The sequence below is a fragment of the Toxotes jaculatrix genome, chromosome 9 (assembly GCF_017976425.1).
Source record: "Toxotes jaculatrix isolate fToxJac2 chromosome 9, fToxJac2.pri, whole genome shotgun sequence".
Classification (NCBI taxonomy): Eukaryota; Metazoa; Chordata; class Actinopteri; family Toxotidae; genus Toxotes; species Toxotes jaculatrix.
In genome coordinates, this window is record NC_054402.1 from 23702018 (window position 1) to 23724894 (window position 22877).

The 22877-nt window shown below is 41.8% G+C and overlaps 3 protein-coding genes across 4 annotated transcripts in view; 1 reads left to right on the forward strand and 2 right to left on the reverse strand.

Moving 5' to 3' along the window:
• The first annotated feature begins 261 nt into the window (after positions 1–261).
• tmem199 (transmembrane protein 199) lies at positions 262–2594 on the forward strand. The gene is made up of 6 exons (XM_041045744.1): positions 262–704; positions 837–910; positions 1265–1354; positions 1503–1545; positions 1670–1782; positions 1950–2594. Exons 1-6 carry the CDS (start codon positions 521–523, stop codon positions 2043–2045), a joined length of 600 nt encoding a protein of 199 aa, XP_040901678.1. The 5' UTR covers positions 262–520; the 3' UTR covers positions 2046–2594.
• Positions 2595–5500: 2906 nt separating this feature from the next.
• sebox (SEBOX homeobox) lies at positions 5501–7984 on the reverse strand. The gene is made up of 3 exons (XM_041045742.1): positions 7745–7984; positions 6966–7171; positions 5501–6517 (listed from the first exon to the last, which is right to left on the reverse strand). Exons 1-3 carry the CDS (start codon positions 7845–7847, stop codon positions 5816–5818), a joined length of 1011 nt encoding a protein of 336 aa, XP_040901676.1. The 5' UTR covers positions 7848–7984; the 3' UTR covers positions 5501–5815.
• Positions 7985–8014: 30 nt separating this feature from the next.
• smtnl (smoothelin, like) overlaps positions 8015–22877 on the reverse strand; it is a 47816-nt gene continuing 32953 nt past the window's right edge. For both annotated transcript variants that reach the window (XM_041045736.1, XM_041045737.1), the window contains 9 exons: positions 14808–14889; positions 13881–14138; positions 13712–13774; positions 13560–13620; positions 13317–13463; positions 13092–13215; positions 11326–11477; positions 9266–9895; positions 8015–8900 (listed from right to left, as the gene is read on the reverse strand). In XM_041045736.1, the coding sequence (XP_040901670.1) occupies positions 9769–9895; positions 11326–11477; positions 13092–13215; positions 13317–13463; positions 13560–13620; positions 13712–13774; positions 13881–14138; positions 14808–14889 (1014 nt within the window). In that variant the 3' untranslated portion in view covers positions 8015–8900; positions 9266–9768. The remainder of the gene's footprint in view (positions 8901–9265; positions 9896–11325; positions 11478–13091; positions 13216–13316; positions 13464–13559; positions 13621–13711; positions 13775–13880; positions 14139–14807; positions 14890–22877) is intronic.

Below are 22877 nucleotides of genomic sequence, written 5' to 3' on the forward strand. Positions count from 1 at the left end.
TTCTCTATTGCACTAAAAGCCTGTTAAAATCCCCAGCTCTTGGCTTTAGGAGCTGATGAAGAAACCGTGAAGGCACCAGAAGAGCTCACGTGTTCTGCAGCGAGCAACCTTTACGTGGAATATGCAATAAAACGTTATTGTCAGCTTATAGAATAAATAAATGTTTATTTCTTGTCTAGTATTAAATTATTAAATTACTATTAAATTATTTTAAAATGCGCAATTTAAAATTAAACTGACAGCTGGTCATGTGAGCGAATACGTCATCATGTCACAAGGTAAATAACATGGCTGCTTGCTTGCTTTTATATTTTTTGTCCCTAGATGTTGTCAGCGGTTAAACGCTCATTTTCAGTGTGTACTTACATAACACAGGTACAGATATTTTGTTCCTTTTCTTCATGGCATATGGTCTCTGTCAGGTTTCGCATCGCTGTGAACAAGGCTAGAAATAGAGGTGTTTAGAGAGCTGCATCGCATAAAACCAGACTTCCCAGTCAGTGTCACTTCCATCAAAACGATGGCCTCGTCATTTGTCGTCGGAGATCAGTTCAGAAATAAGGTGACAGAGTTATTGCAGAAGACAGACGCATCTCTGCCACAGCGATTGAGACTAGAACTGGAGGAGATTCTTGAAAAACCAGAACCAGCAACCCTGTCCTTCAGTACAGCAAGAAAACTCAAGACATACCTTCAGGACACAGGTAATGTTAAGTATTTGTTTATATACGGTGACTAGTGATACCGTGTGCCGACTGCGTTAGTTTCATGAATAGTAATATGATAGATGATGAAATTACTGTGCAAACTATTTTCTCCTGGCCGTTTTTCTGCAGGGCATCCTTTCTACTTGCATGAGCTGTTGGAAGACAGTTCCCTGCACCTGCCCGAGTTTGTGAAGCCTCCCAGAGTGAGTGAAGCCCTGCACATGTTTGTCATGCTATGGTTTATATCTGTCAACCTGTAACATCATTATCCTACATTCACAGCATGTGGGAAGCAGGGCAAAGCTTTTTACCTACTTGAAGTCAAATGTAAATAATGATTAGTTCTAATAATCTGAAAGAGAAAATATGGAAATGTTATTTTAAAAGTTTATTCACTGTCAAGTACAAGTTCCAACAGTTACTCCCATATAATGTGAGTGCTGTAATAATAATAAAGCCAGGAAAGTGAGATACCTTTGTTTGAAACCAAACACTATCATCAGGACCGCAGCTGGAAACAGGCCACATTAAAGTCCAATGTTTCTCTCTTACTTCAGAACCCTGAGCTGGTAGCACGTCTGGAGAGGATCAAAAACAAACTAGCCAATGAGGAGTACAATAGGATCACACGTAATGTCAACACTCAGGTAAAACTTTTCTAAGATCACATCAGCATGAAGACATGCAGAAGGATATGTACAGCTCTGATCTTTGCAGTGGGCTGGTTTTCCTATCAGCCACAACAAAGACTTTCTCATACTTTACCATTTAATGAATATCTTTGTTTGTCATCAGGAAATCACCCGGAGTGGAACATTAGCAGATTTTGGACGGCAAGGTTTGTCACGTGTCCAACTTTCAAATCAGCTGAAGTTATGTTGTGTCCAAAGCTTATAATACAGAAGCTGAATTGGTTCGTACCATAATGACAGTTTGACTTATTTTCCCTGATCTCTCTGCAGTGCGATCAGTCAAAGCAGTGGTGGTGACCATATTCAACTTCCTGGTCACAGTGGTTGCTGCTTTTGCCTGTTCTTACATGGGCAGTCAGTACCTGTTCACCGAGACCACAGCGGTAAGTTGCCATTTTACTTGGTACTCCTATCTAAATTACCACAGCCATGTAATTAAGTGTACATGTGTTATAATTGTCATACTCAGCTTTTGTGGTGTTGATCTTAGATGTGTTGATTCAGCCTATAAATTGCATTATAATGAAGCACTATCCTTTTTTTTCCCCAGCGAGTGATATCAGCTGTGATCGCTGCATCTGTAGTCGGTCTTGCTGAGCTGTATGTCCTGGTCCGGACCATGGAGGGAGAACTAGGGGAACCATAGCAGCGACAGACAACACATGAGGGAGCAGCTCTCAAGCCTCCTGATTCAGATCAGACATCCTACTTTGCAGTGAAAACTTTGTGGACTTTTTGCCTTTTATGTATAAGAAAAATTGCTGGAATAAGTTTAAACTTACTGAGGATTTACAGATTAACGACACAAGTAAACCAACTGGAACATTACAAGAACATTACATTACAAGCAAATTGGTTTAAAATGACTGATTATCAGTTCTTTCACTTACTTATTTAGATACTGCTGATTACATTCCACCTGTCCAGACATTTTTTTTAATGAAATCAAAATATGAGCTACATTTCTTATTTATTTACAGTCATTTTGAATTTCATATTTTTCCTGGAACAGCCTCTAGTTTTTCTCCCCCCTCTTTCTCTTTGGCCCCACCCTATAAAAAAGTGAATGTTGCTCATTTTCTGATTTCCTCCATTCTGTTCTCTGATGTAATCATGTTTGTGTTTAATAAAATCAGCAGTGCTGACTGCTAATCCATAAAGTTGTTAGCTCCAGTTAGCTTTCCCTCAGAGAGTACTTCTTCCTTGCCTTCACTCTGTGCATGTTTCTGCAGGAGATTTAGGATTACTGTTGTGAGAATACTCTGACACCAGAATCTGATCAGATGCTGGACTGTGATCATTTTCAAATATTATCTCACCGTATGTTACTATGATTTAGACCGTGACCCATGATACACAGACATGGTCCGGTAAGTGTAGATGTATAAAATCACTTGTTTAAAGGGTGAGGCTGGTGTTATTCAACCCTTAGTCCAACTATCAATACCTTCCCTTTGAAAACAGAATACAGATATTTATCAGCAGTGACGGACAGTCAGTCCACAACTTGAAAAGTCAGACTGAAAAATCAAAACTAATGGATGCATAGCCATTAAATCTGTTACAGACATCCATGGTCCCCACAGATTGAATTGTAAAAAAAAGTGTTGTGATGCCCTAAAGGGGAGCTCCACTAATCTGATCAGTTGCTTTAAGTGATGTCACATGAGTTAACACTGGTTGGGTCTGAAGTCAGTTTGAAAAAGAAAAATATCTGAAAGTTAGAAAGAAAGTTGAAAAGTAGTGAGCTTACCAGAACCTCTGCAGTCTACTCCTCATCGCTGCTGGAAGCTAGCTACATTAGCCACTGTTAGCATAACACACCTGAATCTCTGACTGAACCACCTGTTGGTGGTTGAGGTGCTTTGTGGGTAATGTAGGCACCATAATCTGTTTCTTTTTTCACACATTTAACTGTCCATCTGGCACCATCATCAGGTCAAATTTTATGACAAAAACAGCTGCGCTTTGTGTTCAGTGTTAATTAGGAAATGTTTGCATTCCAAAACATAAAATGATATAATGAGTTTGTGATAGCCAGTTATTTTATAACTGAATTTTAACTAAGTTCAGGCTTGACCTTGGGAAAAGTAGTTTGGGAAAAATCTGTATCCCCTGATGAAGATCTCAAGAAAAAAGCTGGTAAGTGAACCATGGGTCAAGTTATTATGATTATTATTAATAAATACTTGCCCTTGGTTTGACTCTTCTAAATAGCCCGTCAGATGTGGTTTTAATTGTCTGCTGGTCTGTGCTCCTTACTCTGTCTGGTTTGAAGTGAATTACAGAGCCAACCAATACATAAAAAAAAAACAAACAAATATCATACACCAGGAATACAGTAGCTGTGATCAGAAACATAACATCCTCAGAACAATAAGGCCTTATTCCTTATTTCTAAACAATTCCAATACAACACAGATGATCTCTTTTCCCCTGATCCCTTCTCCAGATATGAATTCCTATTTTTTTGTAAACTATCCCATCCTCCTCCTGTCAAGTCCTGTCATATCAGTGGAAGGATTAAAAGATGTAACTACATCTGGAATACAAAATAAAAGTATCTTCCTAAGATCTGAGATTTGACACCCGGATTAAAGGTTTATTGAAAGATTATTTGGTATTAAAGATGATTATGATATGCAGAGATCACTGTCCAGCGCTGGACGAACAGTGGGCGCTACTGTCTGTCATATTTGCCTCTGTATTATACCTCTCATGTAATATTTCAAAACTTAAATCCAGGCAGAATTACAGAGCCTGTAAGCTGATAGACCCTGAGCTCTGGTTTTAATTTAGTTCTTATTTTTCATTTTTTTTCTTCCCTCTGTCCGTCTAACCCTCCTCATACTTACAGTACAGAGAGATATGAAAAAAATATATTTTGACTTAGAAAATAATTATTCCTGTCATGGTATCTTACCACAAGGAATCATTTTAATCAGGATGTTTTGAAAGATAATACTCGCAGGGTCGCAGCATTAAACATGCCACGGCTCAGCTCAGAGCAGGAAAATAGGAGCTGGCATCTGTGAGAAGAATCCATGTCACGAACAAAAGTGTTTCCACGGAGGAGGAACGTTGGCGAGCGACATGATGCCTCATTTACTGACAAATGTTCAACATGAGACTCCAAACACACTGACAGGAACAAGTCCTGAGTTATATAAGCATGTATAAACCCTCTGGATAAATAATGATTCATTTGGGTGGAAAGAAATCACCATATTTGTTTATAGTCGTACCCCAGGGGTACTCTATCATGTTATTAAGTAAGAGAGTCAGAAAAACTAGTTAGCAAGCAAACAAAAAGTCTAAATCATTAGCTCAAAGTAATGGATAAATGAATGACATAAAGAGCTACACGTGATGTACAGACAGTTCAAAGAGTAAATGTAATATTTAATCAGTTTAAATAGGTCAAATTAATGGGTAATTATATTAATGGATTAATGGATGGTTGAAATAACTAGTGGTGGATAAATCATCAAAAGCTTATCTGTGTAAATGGTTAAAACAGCTGGCTAAAAGTAATTATTTTATACATAACTCAACAACAAATAATGTATAGTTAGAAAATTTAAGTTTGCTAAAAAATAATGGATAATTGGCTGAAACATCCAGCTTCTGTCAGTCCACAGATCCAGACGTGACCAAATCAGCCTGAAAACTGAGAGTTCAAGAGCCCAGTTAAAAGACTGATGAAGGGGAACTGAGGGCTGTGGGGGCACTTCAGACAGAAAAGGCTGGGAGCAGCTGAACGACTGTATCCTTTATTTCTTAATGTTATAATTCTGGGGGAGGTTTTTTTCTTCATCTTATGGTCTCTCATTCTACAGGGAACCTTAGGAGACAGGTGCTTTTGGTTGTGAAACAGAGATGGGCGTCACATTTTCTGTCCTTGCATAAGAAATACTGTAGATTTACGTGACATGTTATTCTCTCCTGTTCCTAATTTCCACCTGGTTCTTTGAAAAATGTTGGCTGTAACATCAAAAATGGCAAATGTGGAGTGTTAGTGGTTTAAGTAAATATCTAATGCAGGAACAACCAAGAACGCGTGGTTTAGGAACAATTAGCAGAGGAGATTTAACTCAGGGTTGGGATTAAATACACCAGTTTATTCCCTAAAATATGCAACACACTGTTGAAAACAAATTACAAGGACAAACCAACAACAACAACAACTGAACAATGCTACATGTATATAAATATATATATATATATATATAAATATATATAAAATATATGTTACAGGTTTCATGTATAATCACCTCCAGTGACACACAGGACAGACTGAGACACAGAACATGTTGTTAAGTTAGATACGAGGGAATGTGACAGAAATGAGCTCTGTGATGGAAACAGCAGCTGGTTTTAACACTTCCCACAGATAACGCTCCAGATCCAAGCTCATCAGAATTCAAGAAAGTTGGTGACAATAGCAGCGTTGTAGATCAGGTCTGAGATGTATCCCATGGAGGTCTGTGGGCCCATTTGTGGGTGGTGATGATGGTGGTGGTGGTGATGTCCTTGTCCCTGAGTTACCTCCCAGTACACCGGCTGAGGGTGAGAGGGGACTACCTGGTCCACAGAGGCATGACCTCCACCGCCAGTGCTGCCTCCGCACATAGCCTGATGAGCCCCAGGTGGAACCAAGCTCTGGGTCTTGAAGTTCCTGAAAGCCTGATAGGAGCGGGCCGGGACAGAGGGGTGAGACTGCCTGGTGACGGGCTGGGAATATGAACTGGGAAGAAAACCTGGGAGTGCTGGTCCCAAGTGCTGCTGCCGGTGGTGGTGCTCCTCCTCCCAGAGGCGAGACTCTGAAGCTTTGGAGGAGCCCAGTGTTGGCTGATGGTGGGCTGATGAGGAGCATGGTGGCGATGACACAGGGTTGCTGTAGATTTGGATCCAGTCAGAGTAAATTTGTGGGACATCCTCAGAGTGGTGGTTCTGCTCTTGCCTGAATATGTCCTGCAGGGTGGTCGGGGCGGGAAAGGTGGAGGTCATGGGTCCAGTGGAGGGCTCCGCAGCCCCTCTACCTCCAAGGACAGGCTTGGTGGACTTGGGTAGTCTGCCTGTCTTGATGCTTCTGGCTCGTCTGTTTTGGAACCACACCTGTGGGAAATGGCTTTTAATATCTGGGTCTTATGAATTAAAGAAAAAGAAAAAGAAAGAAAGAAAGAAGGAAAGGAAACAGCCTCCTCTTGCCTGCTGAGGCCAATCAGCGAACTAAAATGGTAAAGTCGCGCATCAGAAAAAAAAAAACCCGTGAAAGAATAAAGGCTGTGTAAATCAGAGACATAACTCACTGTGGCTTCGTCACATCCAGAATTTAACATACAAGTGCTTATTTAATCCACTGTATTAAAAAAATATTGATTATCGCCCCGCTACGCAAACATTAAGACATTTTCCTTCTTTTGTAAAAACTTCATGACCAACATCTAATAAATGATAACACTGACCGAAGTGAAAGTGTTTGTCCGTCATACTTTGATGTTTCTAAAATGTAGTTTCGCAGACTGTTTTCATGTAAACAGAAACGCCGGAGCAGCGGGTTCACCTGTATCTTGCTCTCGGGCAGGTGAGTGTGCGCGGCCAGCCTCTCCCTCAGGGTGATGTCCGGGTAGGGAGTCACAGCGAAGGCCTGCTCCAGCTCCGACAGCTGGGCTCGGCTGAAGATGGTCCTCTTCCTCTTCCTCTGACCCTCCATCAGACCAGCGGCTCTGTCCGGCTCCGGAGAGGACACGGCGTCCTCACTGCGCACATCTGACCAGGAGAAAACCAAAGAGGGAGGACAAACATTCAGAATAATATAAATTAAAATAGGCCACATTAAAGGAAAATAGGATGAATAAGAAGGAGGTGGAGAAAGGGGAGATTCTGACGAGGAAAGGTGTTACATTTACATTCTGGCTTTTAGTTTTTAGTTTTTATTGTTTGTATTTTTTTTGTCATCGTTTTATCGGCCATTGAAATGAAATGACAAGTTTGGCTTTGTTGAACAAAAATATACTGAAAAAAACGGTTTCTTTTATTAATTTTACAGAAATACGAGGAAGCAATTTTATATTTTCAGGTAACAGTTTTTGCTCACAGAAGCCTAATATTGACGAGGTTTATTCTCTGTTCGCTACAAAACACTTGTTTTTCACTTTTTAAAAATTTTTTTAATTAGATAAAAATTCTGTCTGTTTAATTTCTGCTGATATTTCTGTAGCTGCCTTTTTTAAAATGTCATTATTCTTCCAAAAAACTAATAATTTTCTTTCATGGCCAGTGATTCATTTGATTCATGTTAAATGTATTATATTGCTATTATCTACATCATTTTAAACTCACCTCTACAATGATCCTGTTCTCCAAATATGGCCTTAAAATCCATCATGTCTGTCTGCTGGTTCTGCTTGAGTAAAGAGAAATCTGAGTCCATGAACAGAGCCATGACCACAAACAAGACACTCAAACAGACACACACATCAGCTGCCCAACCTTTACTGATGCTGACAGCTGAGGAGGAGTTTCCTCTTCTTATACCCCGATCAGACGGGACACCTCCACACACACACACACACACACACACACACACACACACACACACACACACACACACACACACACACACACACACACAGCACCCTGACAATCCAGGTGTTTTTCACCTCTGCCTGTAATCCCCCGTTACTGAGAGAGCAGAGCTGTTTTCATGCCGTGCTACACTATGTGATGTTCAAGTGCTGCTTCTCTGACCTGAAAGGCTATTGAGGATGTGACTTTGTGCTTACTGGTGCAACAATCAACAAAACACAACATAAAAATAAAATGTGTGTATATGAGCGAATACAATGTGTTATGATAACAGATCAAAGAACAGGGATAAAAAATCCATGAATATATTTATTTACATTGTTCATTAATAAATGATATTCATTCAGTCACTGCTTTATTTTTTTGTCCGCAGAAATTTTGTATAGGTACAGTAAGTAGATTGATCAGCTACATGTTGGTATCAGGGTCTTACATCTAACCTCAGGTTGGGGAAATATACCACATTTCATTTGCTTTTGAAGTAAGTACAGAAGTAGGAATATTACTTCAGATCACCCACGTGTTATTAAAGACATGGGTTCCATGCTTGCTAAGCCAAATTCTCCGATGACACAGAAAAGTTATCCTTTTTTATAACTCTGTCGGACTCACTCAACATTTGTAGTCTTCTATTCTTAGACATACTGGACACTGAATTATCCTACAAAATTTTCCAAGTAGGTCATAGGGCTATTTAATCTCCTGGAGCGATTGACTCCTTTGTTTAAAGCCTGTTGTTCATGAGTGCTCAGATCAGAAGAGATGAACTGATGAGATGTGATGAGTTTATGTGTTTCTGCTCTGTCTGTCTGTGCTGCAGCTGTTCTTATTGCCAGCAGCAGAATCACTGAGTCTCTCACTGAGCTTCTACAGGTTAACATCAAGAGTTAAAACTCAGCTGAGGTGATGCCTCTGATGGAGGCGAGTCCTGAGCCGGAGCAAGACAAACAGTGAAACTTCAAACAGTCTGATTCCAGACACATGAGCGTTTGTTGAATCAGCCTGTTCGTCCACACCTTTTCTCACTTCCTCTTCATTTTACAGTTATTCATTATTTTTTTCTTTGATTCCTAGTAACACAATGTCTACATTTAGATGACAAACAGCACAATTTATTTTTCTAATTTCTCCATCTCATCGCTGTCTCAGTTTAACACCATATCAGGTGTTAAATATTGCTCAGAAATCAGTTCCACTTTACAAACACATCATTTTATTTCTTATTTATTTATTTTTTTGTTATAACATACTCTGCCCTGTAAGGCAATTCATAACCAACACAAGCTATTTCAGTTCTTCAGTGATATTTGTGAAACACACACACACACTCCATTGGTGCAATGTTAAAGGCTAAGATCAACATTAATTTTGTCGTGATAGTAAAAGATTTAAACAACACAGCAACATTTCAGCTCTTTGTCCAATTTATCTCAACTACACACACACACACATATACACACACACAACAACAAAAAAAACTACTGTTGAAAAACCAGCAGTGACATTTGTGTGTCATTAGCATTAACAGCGTGGGACTGTACACACACACACACACACACAGTGTTCTCCCCGTGAAACAATGTCCGTGAGCTGTGAGCACTTTTCCTGCAGTGTTTGGAGGAACGTGCACTGACCCACCACCAGGGGGCAGCACAGTCTTTTCAAAGTGCTACCATTCAGCTGGGTGCAGAGAATGAAGAACCTTTGAACACCAGAAAGGTGAAGAGGAGGCTGAAAAGCAGAAGTGTGGAGGAGATTAGATCCCAGATGTTTGAGCTTCACTCAAACTTGCGCAGGTGGTTGTAGAGGGATTGGACGTAGGTGAAAACACACATGGGGTCAGGCTTACGCCCCATGATCATCATGTCGTCCACCTCGATCAGCCGATCACATCCTGCCTTCACTCTGGAGACACAGACAGAGAAACTGTAGTCAGAAGGGAAGGCTTTAAGATGCATGAATATGTTTCAACTACACTGTCAGGCTGAGAAAACCTCAGAAGGAACATTTATGGACACTAAGTTTATAAAATCCCAGGAAATGCCAGGAAGATCTCAGTTTCCTAAAGTGATTTAATAAAAATACTGTTTTTGCTGTTAATCAGATCATTATCAAAACAGTTGCTAATTAATTTTCTGTTGATCAACTTCACACATCCTCCACATGTCTCGGGACATTCTGATGAAAACCCCCTTTTGTCCTTTACATTCTAACAAACATGTTTTGAGGACATAAAGAAGGATACTGTGCATGTAATAATTCATATACATTTATTGTCCTATAAGTCTCTGCTCTGTGATCTCTTTAAGAGTTCAGACCTAAAGCCGCCTCTCTATATGAAGGATTGATGCTGTGGCCAAGTGGATATTGTTTTTCAGTCAAATCAGCTTAATTCTACAGCAGTGTTAAAGAATAACAGTCGTAAATCAAGTGGTATTTTTAAGACCTGACGCACAGCACGTGCATGTCTGTGCCTTATGCCTGTGTAATGTCTGATCCATAGCATGCAGCCTGTAGGTGCAGTGTCTGTCTGAGGAAACAATAAGCCGTGCTCTGTGAAGCCATGCAGTCAGGTTAAAGGAATGCACACCTTTCACCAAACACACAACAGAAAAAAAAGCATGGTGAAATAGACAGGATAGGCAGGGGTATCACCATGTAACATCTGTGTGTGCGGTGCTGTCTCGTTTAAAATAGTGAATGGTAAAATAGTAAATAGTAACAGAGGACAATAAAGTAACAGCAACAAAGAAAACAAATTGAGAAACATTCAGCCACAAAACTTTCATAGTTGTTGCAGTTAAGGCCCAGAAATCCTTTAAGGCTGATTCAGCAAATTTCAGAAACCATAACTAACTCCCAGCTAACAGATGGGCGTTTGTGCTCCTGCATAATAAGAGCAATGGACATATGCTTTTTCACTTTGCTGCTGAGTTAGATCAGAAGATGGATTCAGCTTCTCATATCTGTGTGTTCAACATGAAGCACAAGGACGGGAAAGAGTTAACCTGCCCCTGTCCACTTACCAGCACCTCTAAAGCTCATTAATTAACATGTACCATCTCATTTGTTTAATCTGTACAAAAAAAAAACAATATGCAAAAGCAACACGTGAAACAGAAATAGGCCTACCAGCACCTTTAAAGTGCACTAATCAACATGTTGTGTCTCATTTTTAATCCAGTTGGATTAGAAGTCTCTGTGCAGGTATGACGGTCCTGTCCTACTTCATGCACAGACATGGGAGTGGTATTACTCATCTTGTCTCACTCTCAGAGAGAAAGGAAAGGTGCATTTGGAGACTCTGAATGTCTGTTGATACTGCCGTCACTCACTCTGCAGTTCCAAAGGCTAGCTCAAAGTTGTGTTTGCGGTTGGCGGGCGACAGAGAGGTGTAGTCAAACTCATTGGGGAAGAAGGAGTGGACCAGAGCACAGAAAGCCATCCCATCGCTCCAACTGGACGAGAAGTTCTGGATGTCGATGTTCTGAAGAGAAACAAAAAAAAAAAAAAGATTTGGTGATGATGTGGCAAGTGTGCATGTGTGTTTCCGTGAGTGTGTTACTGTGTCATTTCAGACCTCTGCGTGCACAGGGAAAAACAGTCAGAGCTGAAAGACAGAGGGAGGTAAAAGAACATGACTTGTAAAAACTGACTGGCAGTTAGCTTGTTGGAGCTTCATAAAGCCATCTCCCCATTCACTGACTAACCCATAATAATGATGGATAAAACAGACTCTCCTCTCCTGCTTTTGGTCCATTACATGCTTTTGAAATCATGTCATTTCAAGGCTGCCCTTTATTAGTCTGGTGTTTGCCTTGAATCGAATGCAACATGTCGAGTCACTGGACGAACATCTCTCTCTCTCGTGTGTGTGCGTGAATGTTTGCTCCCAGTTAATAAGAGTCTTGGCTTTGCCGGGCTCTGACTATAATCAGAGCCACATGGAGCAGCTGGCACAGGGCGCTGCGAAGAAAACGGTACCGGGGTGCAGCAATGTGTCCGTGTACTCAACCATGACCTGAACTACCTCAGCCCTGGACCCTCACATACATACAATTAGACACACCTAAACTCACGAGAGCACTCACTTCCATATAGCTCCATGGCTGAGAGGCAGGTAATAACACATTAGCACGGTGCTGTATGCTGACAGGTTAAAGCTGTATGAAAAACCAGCAGGAGCTACACTCATTTAAAAGAGATGATACTTGTATCTCTCATGCATATTCAAATTAAAGGACCATGACTGTGCAGTAAGTACAGAGCTGGAGCCAGGAAACAATTAGCTTAGCTTAGCATAAAGACTAGAAGCAAGGGGAAAAAGCCAACCAGGCTCAGAAAGTCCATCTACTGGCATGTCGAATGCTCACTGACTGACATGCATGTTTTTCCTTTGATGTTTATGGAAACAGAAATGAAAAAAACTACAGTTATACATGATCATTTCTGTATACTGTGAAAATCAACCAAAGGTTTGGTAAATACAGGTGGTCCATCACTATGATCACACACTTCTCTTAAATCACAGACTACAGATCTATTTTTGTCAGAGTAACATTATGTTATGACACAGCAGTTGAAAGCCTGACAGAAAGTCAAACCCAAAGGACTAACAGCTGGAAGACATCTTGAAAAAGATGACATGAATTTATCAGCTTCTTGCATTAACATGGCTGATGCTTTAAAGCACTGACTTTAAAGCCCAGCTTCAAACGTCCACACAGGACATGAAGACACTGTCAGTTTTCCACTACATTACCATTACAAAAAATAACAGGACATTGACTTCTACAGAACCAGATTAGAAGGGTTACCTATCTCAAACAAGTCTCTGCCAGTTCATTTTCATGCTATGGTGAAATGAACTGACGTCAGTGACTTTCTGGCACAAAGTGAAAACACATTTTAAAAGTTAATCAACCTGTTCTCGACTAAAACTTACAATATACGCAACTTATAATACATGGACCAAATGTTAGGAAATATGAATCTAAACAGATTTATACTATATAACCTGAAATCGTATACAATGTAATGTAGTAAATGGCAGAATAACATTGTCAGAATTGTGTCTGCAGAATACTAATAGGTGTCATACCTGGTAGCCTATGGTCTTGGAGCGGCACCACTCAAGAAGGATCTGTTTGATGCTGCTGGCGCTGGACACCCCAAAACTCTGAGACCGCTTCAGTTTGGGTTTAGAGTCCACTGGTTTGGGACGGCTGTACAGAAGAAGTTGGAAAGGAGGCAACAAAGATGCAGAAGACAGTTGTATCTACTGTTGTTCCCATATTATGCAAATGCAGCATTAAACTCCATTTACCTGTTACTTGCTTCAGAGTCCAGTCTTTCAAAGATAGATCGACGAGCCTGAGCACCAATGTTACGAGGCAGAGTCTGTGACCTCACCAGCTCCCGCCTCCTCTCTCCTATCTGCCCAAAGGACTTGTCACTGTTTATATCGCCATCTCTGCGGGAGAGGAGCACAGAACACAGAACACAGGTTAAGACAAAAAATATTTGATTTGTCCTAAAAGATGTCCTTCCACATTCACTTCACACTCACCTCTCATGCAGCTGTAGCCCTGAGTAGGTCACAGACTTAGCAGGGGCTGAATTTGCCTTGTCTGCAAAACACAAACATTAAGAGTGAATCATATCCACAACATTAAAGCCTCTAACAGGTCGTCAGGGTATGTGTCTGAAGGCATGGCTCACCCTGAAGGCGGGGGGATCCCAGGGCTCTGATAGGTGCAGGGGTCCATGTCTTCACAGAAGATACTAACAGAAACAATGACAAATGAAACTGTTAAATAAGAGATTTTCCAAAAGAACATAATTATGCTGTATTCACGGCCAGACTGGTCAAACTGACAAAATCAGCTACCTGACTGAACTGGAGACTCCTCTGCTGGTTGGGGCTGGATGATGGTAGAGGCTGATTGACCAGGAGGTGAGGCCTCAGATACAGGGGAGGACCGACAACCGACGGGGCTGCTGGGAGAGTCGGGAGAGCCCTTAATGTCTGCTGTCTTGGTTGTCGCTGTGATGGGAAGGTGGGGCATCCGCATGGCGACAGGGGCTATGTGTTCATGTGGGAAGTCACTTGGTGGAGAAATCTTTCCATGTACCAGCGATGAATGTTCTAGTTGGAGACAAAGATTGGGAATGAACACAGCATACAGCCCACAAACTCTACTCTCATTAAACTCAGTCCAGCAGCAGCAGCAGCAGCAGCAGCAGCAGCAGGTAGATGTTCTCAGACTGAGAGGCCTGATAAACTGTGCACTACCTGCCCAGCAAAAAAAAAAAAAAACATTACAGTGTGTAAATTTAAATGAGCACATAAAGGTGCTGAAGTACTCCACAAATAAAATGTAGCTTTCACCAGTGATTTAGTATTCAGTGTCTATAAAGAGGGACTTACAAGAGACAAACTAAAAAAAAAAAAAAGTATGGTGAATTAATGCAACAGAGGCTTGGAAAACCTGACACTGAGTCCCTAACATGGGTTAGACCCTGTCTGAGGGTTTAACAAAGCCTTTCCACACCTTAAGTTGTTCCGTTAAAGATTTACATTCCCTGAGCTCAGGCTAACCTAACCATAATCCCTGGTGACATCATCTGTGTTATTTTGTCAGACGTCATGAATCTCCTCCAGAGCCACAGAAGACATTATACAGCTGTTTTCACAGGCTGAGTAGTGCCCCTAAATTATGGGAATACCCCTTTAAACTGCAAACAACCTCAAAACAAGTTGGTTCAAATCAATTAGCATCTTTATATAAGCTGTTCGCTTCCATGATGTGGTTACCTGTTGTAGCAGCATGCCCATTCTCCAGCCCAGCATGTGTGGGGGCGGGGTCCACTTCTATTGGCTCTTCTCGCTCAATGCTCTGAAACACACATAGAGTCCCAGTTAACAACAACACACTCATAGACTTCATTGCTTTTAAAGGAGCATGAAGTCATATTTGACCTTCAGTGGAGACCAGTAGGAAGGCTGTTAGTAGATGTTTTTCTCTAAAACACAGTACAACATGTAGTAAAAACTGTACTTGTTGCCCCTTTAATTTTGTGTTGAGTTGTTCAAACACTAATATGTTGTGTTTGGATCAAAGACAAAAAGTCAGGGAATTGTGTTCTTCTGGATTGAACAAAAAAAGAAATCCAGATGTCCACTGCTTATTGAGTCATTGTTGGACCATTTCACTCTTTTCAAGTTTTAGGCTTTTCTCCAACATATGGGCTTTTTTGACACGACTTCAGACAAAACAAAACAAACCAACAAATTGGCCCGGCACGACTCAACGCACTTCAAAGTCGTACATTTGACGGCATAGACTTCAGAGCAGTGTTGTAGGTGTGAGAGGCACCGGGGTGCTCTGTTCAGTGTGTCTATCTCCTCTCCTGTGATAAGAGCTGGGGAGTCTTTGTTTTAAATCAGGCACCGCTGTCGCTGACATGCTCAGTGATGGGAAAGCTGCCAAAATCTGTCCGGTGATCTGGCAGCGTGACCGCTAAAATGACTGAGATCAGGTTAGAATGTCAAACATTGTTAGCATCTGAAGTTCAGTGTCTACGTGACCCCGTCTATTTCCTGTCTCTGTGATCAGTTTAGATCCTCAGCAGAGGCTCTCCTTCCTCTGTCCAAACACAATCAGCCACATGGAAACAGCTAATCACCATCCTGAGCAGATACTTCTATCTGAAACTCTTGACCGCATGCTGCTGACCCACATACGTTGTGGGTCAAGCTGTCACTTTCCATGTGGCCCTGTCAGACAGATAGATGGAGCTTAGTATGTTGATAGTAAGCCCCTTTGGCACAGAACAACATTACTCAGGTCAACAGTGCAACACTGATAGCTGTGCACATTTTCTCAAGGTCACATGTCACGTTGTATCTGCGTTGGTCTAACAGACCCTGAAACAGGTTTTCAGGAAACATAACGCACCCTCGGGCAGCCATGTAGGAGATCCTCTGCACTTTGGCAACAAATAAGAAATGAACAGCTGGTTGTGTTTCAAACTTGGCTGTTACAGTGGAACTAAATAGACAGGGTTGATTTCTGTGCTGTGTTTGACTGAGAACATTATTTCACCACTGATGCATCTGATGCATCAGTGCTGTGTTTGGATAAAGTCGGCATGTTTGGAAGCAAAACTGCAGCATCTGGTCAGAAACCACGACATGAACTGACAGAGGAGCTGCTAAAACCTCCACTATTCACAAGCTAGTTAGCTGCTCGGTCCCCAGTTTGGTGCTCAGTGGGTTCGGAAATGATGATCACACTAACAGTGAGAGTGAAGCAAACCAAAACAACGAGCTTAAAGATGCTAAAATGCTCCATAGAGCTAAGATGAACTGCGTTGAGTCTCATGAATAATTTTCTGTGGGTGTATCACAAGCTACGGCTTTTATATTACACAGTCGTTTTATCTATTGATGATATAAGAATGTAGATCGCAGCATTTTTATTTAATGTACAGAGTATGGCTGAGCGCTCCCAGTAAATGAGGGGAGAGAGGGAGAGAGGGGGATGACAAATCGTAAACATTTAAGCAACTGATTTCTTGGCAAACCAAACTGCTACACAGCCTATAATAAAGTGATCTGGCATCATTCACAGTGGTTTTATAGTCACATCATGAAAACATTTGACTCACCCAATTTACAAATGCAAAAACAAAAAGCAAGGAAAACAAAAACATTTTATCACTTCCTTTTAGTAGTATTTAGTCATGCAGATGGTTTATTTGGTTTTATTTGAAATATCTGTCTCTGTGATTTCAGCCTCCACTACAATGGAGGTAAATGAACGTCTCCATTGATGGCAGTGTGTTGTGTGGATTATTCACAGTAACAGCAACACTGTTTTAGAAAAGAGATGTTGCTGTTGGTTATTGAATATAATATTTCAGTGTTGTGAGCAACATAAATACCTTTCCCTTTATCTCCATTGTTCTGGGTTGGAGGCACAAAATTTCAGAGAGACCTCAAATTTCTTCCCGCAAAAAGATAAAGTAGAAAGGCAGAAACCGAAAACTATGACTGTATCCACACACACACACACGTGCGCTCGAGCAAAGAACAATATGGTGTTCTTTGCTGTCAGAGAGCATGCTGTGCTCACTTGAGGAATAGGCTGGGAGTGTGTAAATGTGTGTGTGTGAGTGGCTGAGGTCACCATATAGGAATGCTGCTCTGTGTGTGTTAAAACTCGGCAGGGGAAAGAGAGAGTGAGTGAGTGAGTGAGTGAGTGAGTGAGTGTGTGTGTGTGTGTGTGTGTGTGTGTGTGTGTGTGTGTGTGTGTGTGTGTGTGTGTGTGTGTGTGTGTGTGTGAGTGAGAGAGAGAATAGTTGGGGTGGGGGTGGGAGGGCGTTGTCAATAAAGGGGCAATGACACACCTGGAAAAGAATAAGAGAAAAAGCAAGGACTTCTAGAGAAAATATCACTATGTATGAAAAGGTGAGGGAGGCAGAGGGGAGCAGTTGTATACTACATGATGAGAAATGGGACGGAGGGGACAGGGTAGTGAGGTGGAAACAGCTGGTTGTCCAGCAGGAGGAGGGAGACTAACAGCAGAATGTCTAGCGTTGGGGAGGGGAGCTTCCCTGGCTCAAGTACTCAGATCATCAGACGTCCACTGTGGCTCAGAGTGGGAAACATGATAGCGGAGCTGCTGAGGTTCCTGTAAACTCTCTGGTATCTCCACGTCTTATTTGCTGGCAGAACAAACCGGTGCACACTTAACGTGGCAAAGCACCGACAAGGGACCTCAGAACATGATACACCCATCGCAGTCACAGCACGCACGAACAAACACTTTGGCATAAGAACCACATGAGCGTGCACTTAAACATAAACTGATATCTGTGTGGATTTACTTTGCACTGGATGTACTGTTATATTGTTTGGAAGATCATCAGTTTCTATTAAAATCTAAGTGATGTTGAACTCTGAGAGAACCTCAAGCAGCTTCCTCACTTTGACCAAAGTTCAAATATTGTGCGTCTTCATCCGTGCTTTATCGATTTATCCACGGTCTTCCTGTTCGTTTATCATTTCATCATGAGGGTGAATTGAAAAGAAAATATTATTTCCCCTTTTGTTACTCAAGGTGCACAGGACCCACTGATAAAGACAGGAAGCAAGTGCAAGTGTAGTGTTCAACCAGGGGTCAATATTGGTCCTAGCAGCTATATAGTAAATATTTATACATTGAGAAGGTATGGATACACACTGTAAGCCTCCATCAGCACTGAAAACCTGTGTAAATATACAGCTGCTCTAAAGTGACTCAGTGCACATAGTAAATTCTATCTCCATCAGTCTGGTAGAGCTGGTCCTTAAATATCTTTATGACTGAAGTTCAGAAAAGATTGTCTAAGAACCTTATTATCATATTGTGAAATGTGCTGATTGGGTTTGATGCTGGATGAATGTTTTCTGTGTAGGCCATCTCAAAACGCAGCACTTTCAGTCCCAAAAACTACACCTGTGCAAAGAGGCAGTCTAGATGAAACTCTGTCTCCTTGTAAATTAGGAATCAAATTTAAAGATCATCACCTCAACCTACAGTGGGGCAAAAAAAGTATTAAGTAAAAAAGCTGCTTGCCTATTGTAGATTCACTCTTCCCAGCCATGTGCAGGTCTACAATTTTGTTCCTGGTGTCCTTCCACAGCTCTTTGGTCTTGGCCATGGTGGAGATTGGAGTCTGACTGTTTGAGACTGTGGTCAGGTGTCTTACAGATCTACACATAACGAGTTCAAACAGGTGCCATTAATACAGGTAACGAGGGGTGGACAGAAGAGCTTCTTAAAGAAGAAGTTACAGGTTTGTGAGAGCCAGAAATCTTGCTTGTTTGTAGGTGACCAAATACTTATTTTACGCAGGAATTTATAAATAAATTCTTTAAAAATCCTACAATGTGATTTCCTGTATTTTTTTTCCACATTCTGTCTCTCACAGTTGAAGTGTACCTATGATGAAAATTACAGACCTCTATCATCATTTTAAGCGGGAGAACTTGCACAATCGGTGGCTGACTAAATACTTTTTTGCCCCACTGTATGAGCTAGTGGCACCTTCACAAACACAAACCTACACTACAAGTCACGTTTCGTTTTATTGGCAGACACATGCTGGTTAGAGTGTTTGCTCCCAATTGATAAGCAGCTAAAAGTAGGGACCATCACCATGACACTAAAATAGACAGAGCGGAGCTGTAAGGAACTATGGATGGACGTGGAGGAGGTGTGTTTACATTTATCCTCATCCTAATTTATCCATCACTTCTAAAAGGTAAATCAGGCAGCGCAGAAGTTGAGAGGGGCTATTAGCAGCTGTCACTCTGTTACTGCGCTACAAGGAAGAGGAACAAGCCATAAATATGGAGATGCACCAACACGCACACACGCAAAGGTGTAAGCAGACAAAAGCTCCCTTTTCTTCCTTTGAATGTGTCATTGCATCATGTCTGGGGAACATTAAAATGTCTGAAACAGTGAAACAGAAAATGTGGAAAAGCCCTCAGTGTGACGGGGGGAGGAAAAAAAGAGGAAGATAAAGGTGAGGAAGAAGAAGAAGCCATTGCCATTGTTCAGTTTAGACATGTTTGGATTTTAGACATGCAATACTAATGAAACATAAACCAGAATATCTGCAAATACCACAATGTTGTCTGGTAATTTGGAACATTGCGCCCCGGGAAACCCATCTGTTCAAACAGCAGGAGGTATGAGGGTGCTGGGTGAGCACTGCGTCCTGTGTTTAGTCAGAGGACATTGTTTAGCTGTCAGAGGCTGCTTCATCACTGACACTTTAATAAGACTTTGTGGGTCGAGGGGGGGTTGGTGAGGTGGGGATGGGAGCACTCGGCTGTTGGAGGCTGAGTATTTGATGAGGGCTCTCTGTAGTCTGCTGGGAAACACACAGAACACAGAGCGCTCAGAAAAAGTAAGACACTTTGTCGTGTTGGCTCTGTGCTCCAACACATTACATATGAAATTTAACAATGACAATGAGACTAAGGAGCTGTTAACTCTCTCTGTTAACATTCAGTCTTTAAGCTGCACATCACCTGCTGGCTCTAGTTTAATATTTAACATACAGAGAGAGAGTGGGGGTGGTATCAGTCGTCTCATCTAACAAGCAAGAAAGCAGAGAAACGTGTTTCACATATTTAACATAAACTAAAGTCGTGATTTATATTTGGCGATGCTGTAACACAGCCACCAGTTATTTCTTTAATGAGTAAAAGGTGCGACTTGTGCTCAGGTGGCCATAAGTCTTTCTGTTACGTTTGCTTTCATCCCTCCGTCGCGTAGCCTACCTGTCCTCAGTCCTTCAGCCTCTGTTTGCCTCTGTCTCGCCCTCTCTGTCAGGGTGACATTTGAGCTTCACAGGGCCTTTGGGTGGTGGAGGACTAGAGCACAGAACAATGGAGGCAGGCTGGCAGCCCTCCAGTGACTGCCAGTGTGTGTGTGTGTGTGTCACACACTCACCATTATGGGTACACTCATTTTGATTTGCAAACATGCACTGAGTCTGCCATCAAGACATGATTTCACAGTGAAGCCTTTGTGCTGCCCGCAATAACCTGGCTGAATGAGTGAGGTGACGGGGCAGGCTTACAGTACACCACATGTCGTGAATTATTACTAAGCTTGTAAACTGGTATACATCACTGTCACCTACAGTAAATGATAGAGACAGCTAATGATCCTGCATTTTACTATGACATCAATCAAAAACCACAGAACACGGTATAACCAGCAGTACATGTGCAAATGTAACATATGAAGCGAGAAGCATGTGCTTGTGTACACACAGCTACTGTAAAGCTATCAGAGCTCCCCTCAGTTATCAGGAGAAACAGTTAGTGACAGAAGACTCCTGCTCTGTAATTTCCTCCCAGGGGTGTATGGAGGAATCCTCTCGACACACTCAGACCACCTGTTCTTCAAATACGTTCACGCAGACTGCAATTTCTCAGCCAGAAAAATCGCAGGGAACGCCACTTTGGGATGAGAGTGGAAAATATGCACAGCCTTTGAACTGAGAAGATATAAAAACCTAATTGCAGGTGAGAGCCACTGAACGGGGAAAAGTTTTCTTCATAAACACAGCGTGTCTGAATGTAAGTTAGAGGATTGGCCGGTGACAAGGCATGATTTCACATGTACATCTCTGCTGACAGTATCTTAAAGTCAAGGGTTAATTCATGGTTTTTGAGGTCTGTAACAATCTGTTATCATTTTAAAAATGGCATTATACTCTCTGTTTATGGTGAGATATACACACACACCAGTTTTTACCTCACCGGTGACACAGGCAAAGCACAAAACAAAACTATTCAGCCTTTGTTCATGTATAGCACATATATAATATTTCCTTAGCTGGTGAGTTTTCTCAACTGCTCCCATTCTCCCATCAGCCTTTCCTTGTCTGTTACTGGTTAAGTCACCATTAAAAATGTACAAGATTCATGGAAGAAGAAGAGTTCGGTCTCAGTTTCTTCCAGGCAAAGCATCTATGAGAAATAGTTCCTGTTAGTTGTTGGGAAAAGATCATTTTTCACTCTTGCACTCCCTTCTCTGTTACGTCCAGCTCCAACATATGACAACAATAGAGAGCGACTCCCCTGTCTTCCCTGTCTACCTCCCTTCCTCCATCCTCCTCTCCTCCTCCATTCCTGGAAGTGAGGCAGTGAGGCAGAGGAGAATGATGTGGGGGAGTCTGACCCTGGATAGAGGTCTTCAAACAAAGACAATATCTATCAACTCTACCCATTTCTAACAGACAGCTGACTAAACTGCACAGGAGGTGTGAGGGGGTGTATGTTTAGAGAAGCAGGTGAAAGAGCAGGCAGCTCCACTACTCATCCCAGCCCAGTATCCCTCAGAATTACATCAACACTGGACGAATCTGCACCTCATGAATCTCCTCCAATGGCAAACGTAGAGGTGTCAGAGCAGAGAGTAGTGCCTTTCATTTGGAGAGGCAGGAAGTAACGGTGGAGGTCAGAGTGGAGGTGGATGGGAATGTAGCGAGTCTGACTTTAAATGCAGGAGAGAATTTGCCGCCCACAGACAGTTACAGTTAAATTTTACCTTTACATGAACCATTACTACAGTCTCTCCCCAACATTAACCATACCACAGCTGCCATATAGAGATACTGTTGAACATGAGAATTTGAAAGATGGTGGCACTGGATGTAATCTGGGGTCTTGCAGATCTAATATATGTGTACGGTGATAGGTTTGTTCATCTGGATTAGGGCTGATTAATCCTGCGTTGGCATTTTATTAAAAGAAATGTCTGGTTCCATCAGCATGGCCCATTTAATTTCTTAGCACTGATCAATAATACACTGATTGTCAGTGGGAAAACCTTTACCAACACCAAAGGCACTTGTAATTAGGCCAGTCACAATAATGATGGACAGGTTCAGGGTGTAGCTGCCTCTCAAAGCATGCTGGGATATGTAACAGCCCCTTGTGACCTTTAACAGGGAAAGTGATGAACTGAGGTTAGACGATGGAACCAGGCACCATGTTAGCAGAGCCACCCAGCGTAGCCCAGTGAGGCTGAGCTTCAGGCTTGCAGGCGTCATGTCAGTGAAAACAAAGATTTGACTAAAGCCAAAGTTCTTTAACCAGCTCAACTTCAACCAGGAAGAAAGAGCAAGTCTTTGAGATTCCTGCAGAATCTGTGTCCAGATCTCAAGAATTACCAGACGTCAGCTAGAAATGATTACTATTATCACCATCCCCATCACACAGCCTACCCAGTCTGCCCACGTCACGGCCTGTATCGTGTTTATACTTGGCCCTGTGGCCATTCTGCAACAACACACATAAACGCTCACGTAA

Coding starts and splice junctions, on each gene's coding strand:
- sebox (XM_041045742.1), bottom strand. CDS start 7,847: ATGGCTCTGTTCATGGACTCAGATTTCTCTTTACTCAAGCAGAACCAG. Junction 7,172..7,744: donor AGAACAGGATCATTGTAGAG/GTGAGTTTAAAA, acceptor TCTCCTGGTCAG/ATGTGCGCAGTGAGGACGCC. Junction 6,518..6,965: donor TGCCCGAGAGCAAGATACAG/GTGAACCCGCTG, acceptor CATTTCCCACAG/GTGTGGTTCCAAAACAGACG.
- tmem199 (XM_041045744.1), top strand. CDS start 521: ATGGCCTCGTCATTTGTCGTCGGAGATCAGTTCAGAAATAAGGTGACA. Junction 1,546..1,669: donor AGCAGATTTTGGACGGCAAG/GTTTGTCACGTG, acceptor ATCTCTCTGCAG/TGCGATCAGTCAAAGCAGTG. Junction 1,783..1,949: donor TGTTCACCGAGACCACAGCG/GTAAGTTGCCAT, acceptor TTTTTTCCCCAG/CGAGTGATATCAGCTGTGAT.